Source organism: Abrus precatorius, unplaced genomic scaffold, assembly GCF_003935025.1.
Source record: "Abrus precatorius isolate BTA unplaced genomic scaffold, Abrus_2018 Scaffold6, whole genome shotgun sequence".
In the NCBI taxonomy this organism is placed as follows: domain Eukaryota; kingdom Viridiplantae; phylum Streptophyta; class Magnoliopsida; order Fabales; family Fabaceae; genus Abrus; species Abrus precatorius.
In genome coordinates this window covers 17,861,420-17,875,607 of record NW_020874406.1, presented here as the reverse complement: position 1 = coordinate 17,875,607, position 14,188 = coordinate 17,861,420, and the positions used below count along the sequence as shown (strand labels likewise).

General features: G+C 32.9%; 2 protein-coding genes across 4 annotated transcripts; one reads left to right on the top strand and one right to left on the bottom strand.

Annotated features, from left to right (window-relative positions):
- Positions 1-4,244: 4,244 nt before the first annotated feature.
- On the bottom strand, positions 4,245-9,031 carry LOC113869405 (filament-like plant protein 5). 3 transcript variants are annotated; one of them, XM_027505715.1, is made up of 7 exons: positions 8,836-8,940; positions 8,037-8,176; positions 7,715-7,916; positions 5,269-7,528; positions 5,094-5,154; positions 4,542-4,848; positions 4,245-4,454 (listed from the first exon to the last, which is right to left on the bottom strand). In XM_027505715.1, the coding sequence occupies exons 2-7, from the start codon at positions 8,160-8,162 to the stop codon at positions 4,399-4,401; spliced, it is 3,012 nt and encodes a 1,003-aa protein (XP_027361516.1). In that variant the 5' UTR covers positions 8,163-8,176; positions 8,836-8,940; the 3' UTR covers positions 4,245-4,398. The 3 variants fall into 3 exon arrangements, with proteins under 3 accessions (XP_027361516.1, XP_027361515.1, XP_027361517.1); XM_027505714.1 differs by having other exon boundaries at positions 4,329-4,848; XM_027505716.1 differs by lacking the exon at positions 4,245-4,454 and having other exon boundaries at positions 4,804-5,154; positions 8,037-8,171; positions 8,836-9,031.
- A 1,527-nt stretch (positions 9,032-10,558) lies between these two features.
- LOC113868981 (60S ribosomal protein L8-1) lies at positions 10,559-12,124 on the top strand. Its single transcript, XM_027505032.1, has 2 exons — positions 10,559-11,105; positions 11,423-12,124. Exons 1-2 carry the CDS (start codon positions 10,666-10,668, stop codon positions 11,766-11,768), a joined length of 786 nt encoding a protein of 261 aa, XP_027360833.1. The 5' UTR covers positions 10,559-10,665; the 3' UTR covers positions 11,769-12,124.
- The last annotated feature ends 2,064 nt before the right edge of the window (positions 12,125-14,188 follow it).

Here is a 14,188-nt window from a genome sequence, read left to right as displayed (position 1 = left end):
CATGTGAAAGTACTGATGTACAAGCCATGAACTCTTTGTGTGGTCGACCTTTCTCTCTGTACTGCATGATTTAGTATTGAATTATGAAAGGTAAGCACAGCTTTTGTGAATCCTATGTTTTGTTGGAAGAACTTTTCACGATCTTCTAGAAAAATATTTACAGATTGAATAATGGGTATTCTAATATGCAATTTCTAAGTCCAAATGCTTTATAAAAGGAGACATGAAGTTCATTCAAAGGATTGATGTATTTATTTGCATGATGAGGCCAGATTGGGGGTTGTAAAAATAAGCCTTAACAGCTAAGGTGAACCATCCTTATATCCTAATCTAATGAGCATCAGCCTATCATGCGTGTACCATCTAACCTGAAATCTAAATTTTGCTAAACACCAAAATTGATTGGGAGAGAAATTGGCAATTTCCAGAAACGCATGGGGCTAATGAATAGGCTAACTAATTAGCAATAAGCTGGTAATTTAGTTAACGCAATCCTTAGAGGGAAGTCAATCTAATCTATCCTTTTTCAGTCTTGCAGAAATAACATGTAAATTACGCAATTTATTGAGTCCCTTTTTCAAGTTCTGTTAAGCACATGCATGAACCTAATTAAAATTTTTAAATAGCTCAAAGAGCGAGTTACTAGTTTAATTATTTAGCATGTTTCTGAGTTATGTAAACGTTTTAATTAGATCAACGAAATCTTAACGGAACTTTGACAGAAATATAGTTAAAAACCCAGTTAAAAAATAATTTAAAAGTTCAGTGATCTACTCACAAACTTGAAGGATATAGATTTATTCAAATAATTTGGAGACCAATAGGTAAATTTAAAATAATAATAAGGTTGAACATTAGTCGACCTTATCAATTTTAAAAGCTTCCAAGGCAGAAGTCTAAAAAATAATAAATTTAAAGCATTGACTAGTAATGAGATGAACAAGTCGTAGACACAAGGTATCATAGAAGACTTGCTTTTGCACAATGTTTTCCAAATCTAAAACCCACTATTTGATTATTTGAAAGAGCACACAAGGTAGGTTCGGTTGCTGAAGAAATAGTAGGGCAGACATGTCAGGTTCATGAACACAAAATTAAGCCTGCGTCTCCCACGTACCCGTTCTTCAGTATTTTCAATGTTGCACACTCATCAACTCCACGTCATCAAGATCAAGGCCTAAACTAATACCAAACACAAAAACTCAACCACTTTGATGAATTAAAAAATGGGTATATCAAATATGTCTCCCAAATTCAAAGTAAACGTTCAGCTTTGACATGTATTTGCACAATTTAATGGACAAAGTATTAACTTCCTGTCTTTATTTTCTTTGTTTTACTTTTGCTTCCATCCAAACGCAAATTCCAGGGACATCCTGAGATATGGTTCGTCATAACTGAGACGGTGTTTTTAAGTTTTATTTGAGCTTGCATCTGAAATGCTTTTCAATTTTTTTATTTGTGATTGAACACAAATGAATGAATGGTTAGCTTTTCTTCTTTTTAAATTAGTTGACTTTTCAATTTAATTCAAGCTTATCAACACACGTGTTTGGTCCACGCTGTGCTTCGACAAAGCCATCAACAATTTCTAAAGTTTGATCAACTTCTAATTAACACTACCTGTTAGAAACATATGGCTTCCTTCTTTTCGATCATAGCCATAATATAATCGATAAAAGAAGAAAGTATCTGTAAATGATATTGAAATCATGTTTGGTTTTGACTTTTTGTTTGTAATGAAGCGTGCCCCCTTTTTTAATTTGGCTACTTTCATCGTATCGAGTCCGAAGTTATCTGTTTTTTTTTTTTTTTTGGCTAATTTTGTTTGTGTCAAGCAAAATAATATTAAAACTTGTTTAAAAGAGCCTATAAATAGCTTATAAAAATATATTATATTTTTTAAAAAATTTAATAAGTTTTTAAAAAATAAATTATTAAAATAATTTACTTTTTAGTTTATTTTAATTAATTTTATAATTAAATTTATAATATAAGTCATCTTATAAAAAAAAATATTAAATAAGTGCCTAATTAAAAAATGCACTCAAAATCACTTTTTATCCTATGTAAATATAATAATATTTTGAAATTCAATTAACAATGTTAAATGTCATGAAGACCCTTGTGACGTTTGAAATTGGAGGCAACAATGAAAGAACAATATTTATATGACTAAAATGAATAAAAAAAGAGTTGAATGATGAAACAAACATTTAGCTTAAATTTAGAAGATAAAAATATTATTTTTTTCAAAATAGAGGTTAAATTAAAAACATAGCAAAGTATAAGTTAAATAAGTCTTATAACTCTTTGTTTTATTTTAATTTTTTTTCATTTTAGTTTCTCATTTTACAAAATTGTTTTAAATAAGATTTTTTTATAAAAAATGTGAAATATGATAAAAAAATATTATTATTTACCTTCTTCAAACTTTAGCAAAAACACAATATATTATTATGATTTTTTTATTGCCTCTTTTTCTTTTCTTTCATCTGCTGATTTTTACCTCACATCTACACATCAAAGACTCTGTTTTTCCTCCTTTAAACTCTTCACATTTTTTTTGTTTTTCTTTTTTATTCTTCCTCTTATCTTTTATTTACACCTTTTTCTTCCTTCAAACTTTGACAATAAACTTTTTTTCTTCTTCTTATTCTTACCTTTCATTCATGCTCCCATATCTCATTTTTCAATGATTTAAGACATGTTTTGATAATAATCAAAATCAAATTTTCATATTATAACACATGTTTTAATGTAAAGTTGGTGGCTAATATTGATTATGAGATCGCCAATGCTTTGTTAGACAATAAGTTAAATAGAGAAAAAAATAAAGAAAGAAGAAGGATATAAATAAAACTAAAAAGATATTATTTAAATGAACGAAAAAATAGATAAATTTATCTCTTCATGTTTGGATGAGAATAAAGTGAAATAAATAGATGATATAATTTCTTTATTAATTAAAAATTTAAATTTAACTTTCAAAAAATTAATTTTATCCTAATATAAAATTGTTTATTATCTTTGATATTATAAATATTACTTCTATTTTGTAAATAATTAAAATAAAAAAACCCCTCCATCCCATTTCACAATTATGGGGGAGGATTAGGGATAACGGGACATAACAAACACAGGTAATAAAAATTTGGAGTAAGTAAAAATTTGTCTCGCACCCCGCGTATAATAGGTACCCACTAGTTTAAGGGATATCGTATATACAGTATCTACAGATTTTTATGATTTATTTTTATTAAAAAATACAAAATTACGAAAAAAATAAAAATAAAAAGCTATTATCAACCAATCACATAACACTAAAAAAACAATTAAAATATAGCATTAAGGTTATTAATATTAGAATTAAATTATTTTTTTACTTATATAAAAGATAATTTTGTAATTTTATCTATAAACATATACTTGCATACACATGTATCTTCCTACTTAAACTAAATCCACCATGTTTAATTAACATGTATTAAAAAAATTATTTATTACACATACGTGTACCTTATTAATAACCCAAACTCAACTCAAAACAAGTATTACTTGCTGATACGAGTTTTTTCATCATCCCTAGAAAAGATACTTTAATTTAAAAAAATAAAAATTATCTTATTTTTATTCCATTTTTTTTAATTTTAAAGTTTTGTATAAAAACAATAAAAAATAGCTTTTTCTTTTACCATTTTTTATACAAATATTTTAAATTAAAAAAGGCAATGTTTTAGAATTAAAAGTAAAATAGAAAATGAAAAAGAAACAAACATACCGAATGTGCATTGGATATTGTATGAGAATCGTAAAATAACAAGCTATTATTCTAAAACGGTGATCATACTCAATTTACTGAGAATTATACTATAATGATAGAAATTTATACTTATCTTGCTAGTAATTATTAACATTTCAAAAGTTTTCATCACGTAATTGCAAGTTACCAGAAACATAAGCCAAGTTACTATACACCTAGAAAGAAATAACAATTGTGTAATAAGAGGATGCAAGAGTTTCATTGTCTATTTATTCATGGAGGCCAAAAGGGGACAAGAAATCTTTACCTTTTACGACCAGATTAGTGAAGCCTCACAAATTCATGGAATAGAAGTGCTGGAATAAGAATCAAAGCTCATCCAAAATCAACATAATGAGAATTGCGAACAGACACATTAGTCACCACAAAACTTTTAGTGCTTGTATGGAAACTCAATAAAATCAGGTTAAACCACTTTTAAACGTGAAAGCTATAATTTTCAGTATTAAAATGGATTTACGTTTACGTAGATTTGACATCAATTCAAACATGCTGCCAACAGTGTCTATGTACATAATCATCGGGGAGCTCCCTATGATAATGATACTTGATAATTAACAAACAATGCTATTATGCTAGTGACTACTCTTCTCTTTTGACAAAAAGTGGCTCAAACCATAAGCATTTTTCCCTGTAGCAGAGGCAGAACATGAATTTGATTCAGTAAGAGTATAACCAGGATGATTTGAACCTACTGAAGAGTTTAATGAAAAGTTGCCTTCAATGTCTGAAAGACACGCTGTGGAACCAGAGGTATGTGATGAGAACTCATCAGTTACTCCTTGAATGTCAGAAGATATGCTACATGCCTCAGCCTGATCAATTTCATTTGAGTTACAGGACCCATAAGACTTTGAAGAGGCATAAGTTGGTTTAACTAACTTTTCATTCATCTGAAACCTTTTACTATGATGAGTCATAGTTACACCTATCTGAGGACACATAGCTTGCAATTGTCTACTAAGTATATATAGAGTCTCTTGACATTCTGCGAGCTTTTTCTCTGCAGCTGCTAGCTCTTTATCCTGATGCCATGAAGATAGTACCAAAACAAAAAAGGTGATGAAGTAATGAATGAAGCCAAAGAACATCAAAAGAGGAAGAGAATTTTTTTTTTCTTTCACGTAGTACAACAGAAAGTTTATTTCTCACACGTGCAAAAGCAAACATATCTTTAGTATCTACTAAAGTTTGCAGAACATGCATGATGATATATAGGAATAATGCAAAACTGACAGCAGTTACTTTGATATGTAAATTATGTAAATACCTTCCCATCATTGATGCTGTTATTTGCCGCTGACTTTGATGCACACACCAAGCACTTGTCCCTTAAAGTGTAAAACACACAAATTTTAGAGAGGATCACACTTCAGCTCAAGAAACAAAGCTCAAAATATAAAGTATAGAAACTGTTCATGTTGATTGAGACTTAGAGAGCTAACCTTTGCATTGTTTCTTCAATTTCTTTGTACCTCATCAAAGCATCATGATGACATCGTTTTTCCTCTGCAAGATCATTCTTCAGCTCATCCATCTTTTCCTTTAAAAACTTATTTTCAGCTTCTAACTCATCTACATGTGTTTGAAGTGACTTATAAGCCTCTGTCATACATTTGAGCTGAATCTCGGTCAAACTGTATGATTTATGAGACAAAGCCAATTGTGCTTTCAGTTCTTCCAGAAGCTGCATGTTTTCCGGCATCATGTTTTTTTCTTTGAGATCTTGCATGTGTTCATCGTGTTCAGTTACCTTATCATCTTTCTCTGGCTCCATCTGTTTGAAATCTGCTGATGAGTGCTCAGAGGATATCAAATTCAACTCAGAACCCGGACTCACTACTTCTTTGGGGACATCAGAATTTGAACTGAGTTGACGAAAACAGCCATCTGTATTAAAATACATTTCATTTGGTGCTAAACTAGTTGTACTATTAATATCTACTCTCTTGCCTTTACAGTCCAAATACTTCAAATGTGATTCAATAGTTTTGGTCAAAGCTTGAGAAAGTTTGAGAACAAACTCTAAACTTGTTTTGTTTGTGCTCAGTTGATTCAGAGAGAAAGAGATCTCTTCTGAGTTTGCATCCAACTTGTGCCCATTGTAACAATTTCCCTGAAGTTGCGAAGTTTCTCTTCCCAGTGTTAGTACAAAGCGGTGAATTGAAGAAATTGCTGTTACCCCTTGAAGTTCAGTAATCCCAAACTCAGTGCCAACTATACTATCTCCACTCACGGGCACAGGCATGCCAGTCTTGAAAAACTGCTGAAAAGAGGAATCATCGTCATTACAATTGGATTTCAAACAGAGAGGGCAATCTGAAGTTGTTGGGAGGTAAGATCTTAATTCACAAACAGTAACTTGAAGATCCCCAAAAAGCTTCCAAATATTGGAGTCCTTTGCTTCAGAGATAGTGATCATAGAAATTATAGATTGAAGCCTTTTCAAAATGGGAAGGTAATCACCCTCAGAATCAGTGATCTCAAAACAATTTTGATTTGATGATAAACAGCTAGTGTGCTTTTTATCTTCGGCATCATCATTAGCTTTGCTAAGGATGCCAAGAGGTACACTGCCATTGTCCGATAAACACGCCATCTTCTCCACTTCCAGAAAGTCATCCATCAAGTCTGAGATAATTTCACTCGTATGATTCTCAAATTTACCTACACTTCTAACCCTCCTGATATCAGAATGGTCAGGAATCGATACTGCACATGACTCAACAGGACTTTCTGGATCCTCATGCCCATTATCAGAGATAGAAGTGATGCTAGGAGGATTGCTATAAATTCTACTCAAGGGGTTCTCGTAATTGGTGGCCAAAATTGATTTCTGGGCTCTTCTTTCTTGATGAAAAACTTGTATCTCAGCTTCCAAGTTCTTAAGTCTGCCAACTGTTTTAGTATACAAGTTTCTAGAAGCCTTCAGTTCAGCATTACTTGAGGCCAATGCTTCTTTCAATGTTTTTGTTTCTTCTTCCAACTCCTCCAATTGTTTGGTAAGAAATTCAGATTCTTGCAAGCTATCAGATTTTAAATAAGTTTTTCTTAGATGAGGTGCACTAATGACATGGCATGAACTCTCAGCTTCTAGCTTAATTTGTGCCAATGCAGCAGGCCCAGGTAACTTCTTTCGCAACAGACCACGCAGCCGTTGGCATTCGCCCTCCAGCTTGGCAATGTTCTTAACATCCTCCATGTGTTGTTTGTTTGCCACTTCTGCTGATCTCATAATTATATTCTTCTCTTCATTTCTGATATCCAGCTCCTTAGAAATCATATGCAGCTCATACTTCAATGAAGTTAATTCTTTTTCTTTTGACTGAGAATTCTTCTTTAGAAGCTCTACCTCAGCCTCAGCTTCAGACTTTTCTTCTTTCATTTTTACTATTCTATTTGAACTTTCTTGAAGTGATCTCAGAAGGGCAGCATTTTCACCAGCTTCTTCATGGAGTCCTTCCTCCAATCTGTCTATTTGTGCTTCAAACTCTAATTTGATTTTCTCCCATTGCTGGGATTTCATAAGAATCACCTCCTGCAGTTTCTGCTCACTTTCCTCCTTTATAGTTCTTATCTGCTTCATGCATTCTTTTAGAGCCCCATCTAACTGAGCTGCTCTCTCATCAACAGTAAGCTTAGAGAGAGACAGAGATTCAAGTTGACGTCTTAAGGAAACAACTTCTGCATCAGCTTTTTCCCAACCTAAAATGCATACAAAGTTGAATTAACTATCTTTTTTACTAAACAAGTGGAATATAGAAAATGAATCAGTATTCTAATTATTTCAACTGTGGCAACTGAGTTTTCTTTTGTTCTTTAAATGGTTACATGAAATTATTTTAATTTTGTATATATATATATATATATATATATATATATAAGCATTACCTGAGACTGCTTCCTCAGCAACTTTTGCATGCTGTTTAACTAGATCATCCTTGTTATTTAATTCTGAATAAGCTGCAGATAACTTTGCTTCCAAAGCTTTTATTTGATCCTCCAAGCTTACAACTTGATCTTCCAATCCAGACATATGTGTATATGATTCCATTGATATCTGAACATAGTTCTTATTTTTGCAGTTGTCCTGCTGAAAAAAAGATATATATATATAAGAAAAGAACAGTGGTAGTGAGGAATTTACTCAACTTAGCACGTGATTGAATGTAAAAAAGTTTTCCCTCTTGCACCTTTAGAAAGAATAAAATACCTGATCTCCTAGATGTGCCACTGAAGACAAGGTAGAACCAACAGATTCTGATGTAGCCACTGCAATCTCAGCCTTTGTGATTTTATCAGATGGTTTTTTCTTCCAGAGCCAACCCCGGCGGTCCATCTCAGAATTCTATCCTGCCCACAGCATGCTAAAATTGAGGACTAATGCACATCATTTCATCATCAGGAGATAAGAATTTTATAGCATTAGTATGCATTGCCAGCTTCAAATATTGTTATTATAATAAAACAAAATCAAATCAGTCAAAAATACAATTTATAATCAAAATGTCACTTCTAAACTATAAACCTTCTAGTTCAATAAAAGTTATCTAATCAATTTTTTCATAATTAGTAGTCAATGACGGAACAGTATAACAGCAAAGAAGACCTGGCAACATATTCCATAAGCTCTTTTTACAACATCATTTCTCAGAAAGCTTAACTTTCTGTGTGCGCGCGTTTCCTTAATGTTGTATCAACATTACCAACACTAAACATGGAAATTTTGAAGAAAATAATATATCACACACTAACATATTAGGAATATAAATCTGTAACATTATTCTCTTTCTCTACTTCCTGCATTTTCCTATATTTAAATAATTTAGTTAGAAAAAAAAAAACTACGTCATGAACTTAACCACCAAAAAGAATCCCAGAATCAATCAGCAGTAACAAAACAGAATGCACTAACTACCCCAAAAAACATCACTTGTTTACACACATAGGTCGACAGACACGGGTATAAACACAAAATGGAACAAAAATAAAAAATAAAAAAATATACTTACCTGAAAAGAAGAAAAAAATTGAAGCTTTTTCAGTTTCTGTGAAGGAAACAACTAAAGCGTAATGAAAATGAGGATTGGATTTGAATGGGTAAGTTGGCTCCTGAAGACTCCAAAGAGTGAGTTAAGTCTTTGCTTTGAAGTGCGAAGTGACAGACAAAGAAGGAGAGGAGCGGGGCAAAGCTAAAAGTAATGAACTAATGGCCAAACGTGCGGTCACTGTTTAAACGCTCCTGCACCAACATCTCGATAAAATATATGCATATAATTTGAAAAAACTACAACAAAATATAAAAGGTGACGAAACAACGTCGTAGTCAAAATAGTACGCATTTGTTTCTCTTTCTTAAGGATAATATGTATTTGAACGATGAGAATTTTTTCAGTTATTTTTTCTTGTCGTTTTGTGTGTTTCTCTTCCCACCTTCGTTGTTGTCGTTTATGTGGCTCAATGCTAGGAATTGGAAGACGTGAATTCTCCCATCTACATCTGCAAATAGAAATTAAGATGGCCATGCTGTCACTGGTGTGAGACCTTTGCCCAATACTATATATGCGTGAATTTCAACATGGGTCGTTTTGTTATCTTTTTTTTTTTTTGGTTGTCGTGGCTCGATGTGAGCAAAGTTGAAAACTTTATGTGTGCTTCGCTTGATATTGCATTTTCACTCGTCCTTGGTCATATTCATTTACCCATCTTCCACTGTGCTTTGCTTAGTCAATATTGCTGAATTATATATATAAATCTTTAGTTGAGATTTTTGCTTTGGTGAAGTGATTTGGCGGCCATTAAGGCAAATGTGATGTGAGTTTCTGTGTGTTTTGTTCTAAAAAAAGAGAGGAGAAAAGTTGGAAATCCAGCTAGTTGAATAAAACTTGTATAAAATAAGTTTGTCTCTGGAAGGGTGTACAATGTACTTGAAATTAAACTGAATGTAGATATATCCATACTTAAACACTTTAAACACAAACTAGTTTTGAAAATCTTTATCTTAATTTAGAATATATTTAATAACATAAGCTTGTAAATTATTTAAGAGTTCATAAGTTTTTATTAATAAAAAATAAAAGAAACTTGCAACTTTTAATGGATTATAAAAAAATTTCTCCAAATAGCTACTTATTAAAAGCCATCCTATCACCTATAAAAAAAAAAACTATAAATTTTTCCTAGTTTTACTAAAAAGGGCCTGAGTGTATGAAAGCTTTCTGCAGGGACGTTGATTTTGCACTATTCAATTAGTTCATTTTGATAAATAACACTTAGTCCCCTAACATATTAATATATATAAAGTGGATTACTTCAACTTTTTATTTTACATTGTTTATACCAAGGCCTTTTTTGGGGTAAACACACCCCTCTATTTTTAAAGCTTACAAAAAATATCTCTAATTTTTAAATATGATATATTAAACCCAAAACCTTTATTTTATATAAAATCGACAAAAATGCACTTATTTTAGATTCCTATCTTCTTGTGTACCCTTTGTTTTTCTGTAAACGTCAAACGCATCTAAACTTATAAGGCCTTAGTCCAATCCACTCTTTGCTTTCGGCCTTAAATAACACAAATTAAATAGAACAAAAGGTTTAAGCCCAATAACATCCCACCATTTCGCTTGATCAAACAGGGTCCATCAAAATTGTTTGGGCTTTATAGTGTATACTCATACGGGCCTGATCCAAGAGGAACGCACACATATTCTAGGTCAAGGACAAAACGGCATTGCGTCTGCTATATAATATAACCGAAGCAGAAACCCTAATTTCGGAATTCTTCTTGTATCGGTGCGGCACATTCACAGTACAGTAGGGAGAGGAGTTGGATCGGAATGGGAAGGGTAATTCGTGCACAGCGTAAGGGTGCTGGGTCAGTGTTCAAGTCCCACACCCACCACCGCAAGGGTCCAGCAAGGTTCCGCAGTCTCGATTTTGGTGAACGAAACGGTTACCTGAAAGGCGTTGTTACCGACGTCATCCACGACCCTGGTCGCGGTGCCCCTCTCGCCAAGGTCACTTTCCGCCACCCCTTCCGCTACCAGAAGCAGACCGAGCTCTTCGTCGCCGCCGAAGGCATCTACACCGGCCAGTTCATCTACTGCGGCAAGAAAGCCACCCTCGTCGTTGGCAACGTCTTGCCCCTCCGATCCATCCCTGAAGGTGCCGTCATTTGTAATGTCGAACACCACGTCGGTGATCGCGGCGTTTTCGCTAGGGCTTCCGGCGACTATGCTATTGTTATCAGCCACAACCCTGATAACGATACCACCAGGTTTCCACTCACCCTATTCAATTTCATATTATAATTATTAGCTTTGCATCTGTTTTGTTAGTTTTCTTGCTTCAAAATCTGTGCTTGAGAATTGGGTAGCTCCAACTCCACATTTGCGTTAATTACTGACTGTGTGAAATGATGCAAAATGATGTTCATTATTATTAATTTTTTCAATTTACAGTGAATTATATTATGTAACGTTTTATAAAGCCATGCACTGAGGTAGAAATTTTGTATTGTCAAGAATGTTAAGAGTAATGTGAAAGTAAAATGGAAGCGTCCTAGTTTTTAATGGACGTGTATTTTGGTGGCAGGATCAAGCTTCCTTCTGGTTCGAAGAAGATTGTTCCAAGTGGGTGTAGGGCGATGATTGGGCAAGTTGCAGGTGGAGGAAGAACTGAGAAACCTCTTCTTAAGGCTGGTAATGCTTACCACAAATTCAGGGTGAAGAGGAATTGCTGGCCTAAGGTGCGTGGTGTGGCTATGAACCCAGTTGAGCATCCTCATGGAGGAGGTAACCACCAGCACATTGGTCATGCTAGTACTGTTAGGCGTGATGCTCCTCCTGGCCAGAAGGTTGGTCTCATTGCTGCTAGGAGGACTGGTCGTCTTAGGGGACAAGCTGCTGCTACTGCTGCCAAAGCGGATAAGACATCTTGAAGAGATTGTTAGGGTCTTATTTTGTTGCAAGTTCTCAAATTTTGTTTATTTGATAGTTTTATGTTAAACTGTTTGGGTAGTATTTTGAGCAATGTTTTCCCCATAAATATGAAGCCCTTAATTGACTGTATTTTTTGCTTGTTTAAGACATTCAATCCTACTGTTTATCTATCTTTTGCTGATTTCAACTAGTTGTAATGTGAAATTCAATTTTTTTCTTCTCCTTTGGTGATTTGATTTTGGCTACAGCAGTAGCCTACGAGCTTTTTCATTAAGCTCAACTGTAAGAGAGTTGAGGAAGACCGACAAGAACACTGGAAGAAATCATCGAAAGAAATCTTGAGATATAATATTTCTAAAATTTGTTTCTCATACATTAGATTTTTTTGTTATTAGGCTAATTTATTGGTGCTAAGTGTAGTTTTCTTCATATAGCTTGTTCTGGGAATGGTTATTTCATATTTGTTTTGGCTCGCATTGCTCAAATGTCGCGTTATTCACTGAGTAGCTGAACTGTGCTGTTAGTTCCACTCGGAATACAGACATAACGAGTACGTGAAGAAACCTAGAGGTTAAACCCTTCTATTTTAGCACCAAACAATTAAGGAAACAGTTTTTTAAAAAAAGCCAGTAAGGGTTGGTTGATGTGCTGTTAGAAGTTAAGGTTAGAGCATCTACAATGGTATACACGTTTATGGTTTGTAACAACATTTGCCTTGTGAAAGGATTCAGAATACTGTCTAATAAACAATCGGTACCATAGAAAATGTCTGCAGCTCAAGGCTTCTCTGGCATGGCCAACGTCACCTCACAATTCAGTGATTGCATTTCTACCGAGTGAGGCGGCAAATAGGCGAATACTGTTTCCCTTAACGTAATGGGTTTTGATAATGGATTTCACAGTCATAAGACGGGTTTATTACTTGATTATTAGTAATTTAGCATCACACAGCATTTTTTTGGATTCCCACATCTACAGTTAAGACTTTAGTGGTAAATAATAAAATAGTTCCCAAATTAATAACCTGCCCAAACCAGCTATAATTCTAATGTTTATATTAACCTGTGCATAAGATACATTGATCATGAGTGGTTGCAGAAATAGATTGACATAAGATTGATCCAATATCTTTTTTTATTATTTAATCTAAAGATTGATACACCATCTTATTTTCTGTAGTTTACATACTATTTGGATGCTTAAAAGAAGGGGGGACGGAAGTTATTTACTGTATTTAGTTGGGAAAGGAAAGTGACGATGAGATGTGGGGAGGGAGGGATGGGTGGAGGGGGGGGGGTTATGTTTCTGACTTTTTAAACTTTTATTAATTAAATTATTTAAAAATAATATTTTTATTAATAAAATTATAATGAAAGAATTAAAATTTTTAGATTTATTTTAATTTTTTATTATTATTTTAATATGATCTTTTTTACTCATCCAAATAAATAGAGTAAATATTTTATTTTTCTTATCTCAATTAATCTAAATATTAAAATTTTTATTCTATTTTTTATTTAATCCCCTCTTCATTGAAAAGGGCTTGGAACAAAACTCCACAAAGTCAAGTTTTTGTTTTTAATCTATGGACTAAAAAGGGCTTCTTCTTTTTTTTAATCTATACAAAGTAAATATATATTTGGGCCAATTCATGGACATATTGACAAAGAGGTTCAGTAGACACATTAAATAGATGAAAATCAAGTACTTGGCTAGTGTAGCGGGCTTACAAAAGGGTAAGGATCATTTAAAAAAAACGATTCGGATCATCAGAAAATAATAATAAAAAGAATAGTGAGTTATTATTGGAGAAGACGTTAACTATTAAAATAATTAAATTTTTAATTTAAATATTAATAAACATAAAAAATTTAATTAAACAAATGGTTAAAATTATTATTATATTTGGTTTAGTAAAAATTTTCACTATAGACAATTTAGATTAAAATATATATACCCTCAAAATAGCATAACTAAAATATATACTCCCTCAGGGAGTTCTCTTTTGCTATGAGTGTGTAAATTATTCTTTTTCCTTTTTTATTTTTTTCTTTTTCTTTTCCTTTATAAATTGACTTTATTATTGTCCAAATCATTATAGGTGCTTTATGCTTTATTACATGCATGCGTGAGTCACCTCTTAATACCTAGTTTGACTATTTCATTCATGACCCCAAAGCCATTAGGTCTTAAACTCGTTTGTGTGTATATATTTTTTAAAATTCTTTCCTTTTATGCATAAAATGTTACGAGTGACTACCATCTGTATATAAACTCCACAGATAGGATATCCGCGCACCTGTGACCAAATGAAAATCTGTTCGTCAAAACAATATAACTCGAACTTCATACTCTCATTGGCTCTGTCAAAAGAAAATTCATACAATGTCCAGAATTTTAATACCGATATTAGTCTACA

What these genes read in the sequence shown, in the direction of transcription:
- LOC113868981 (XM_027505032.1), top strand. Translation starts at nt 10,666, where the DNA reads ATGGGAAGGGTAATTCGTGCACAGCGTAAGGGTGCTGGGTCAGTGTTC. An exon ending in CCTGATAACGATACCACCAG is followed by an intron (nt 11,106 to 11,422) that starts GTTTCCACTCAC and finishes TTTTGGTGGCAG; the next exon opens with GATCAAGCTTCCTTCTGGTT.
- LOC113869405 (XM_027505714.1), bottom strand. Translation starts at nt 8,162, where the DNA reads ATGGACCGCCGGGGTTGGCTCTGGAAGAAAAAACCATCTGATAAAATC. An exon ending in TGCTGAGGAAGCAGTCTCAG is followed by an intron (nt 7,529 to 7,714) that starts GTAATGCTTATA and finishes TATGCATTTTAG; the next exon opens with GTTGGGAAAAAGCTGATGCA. An exon ending in ATTGAAGAAACAATGCAAAG is followed by an intron (nt 5,155 to 5,268) that starts GTTAGCTCTCTA and finishes TTACACTTTAAG; the next exon opens with GGACAAGTGCTTGGTGTGTG.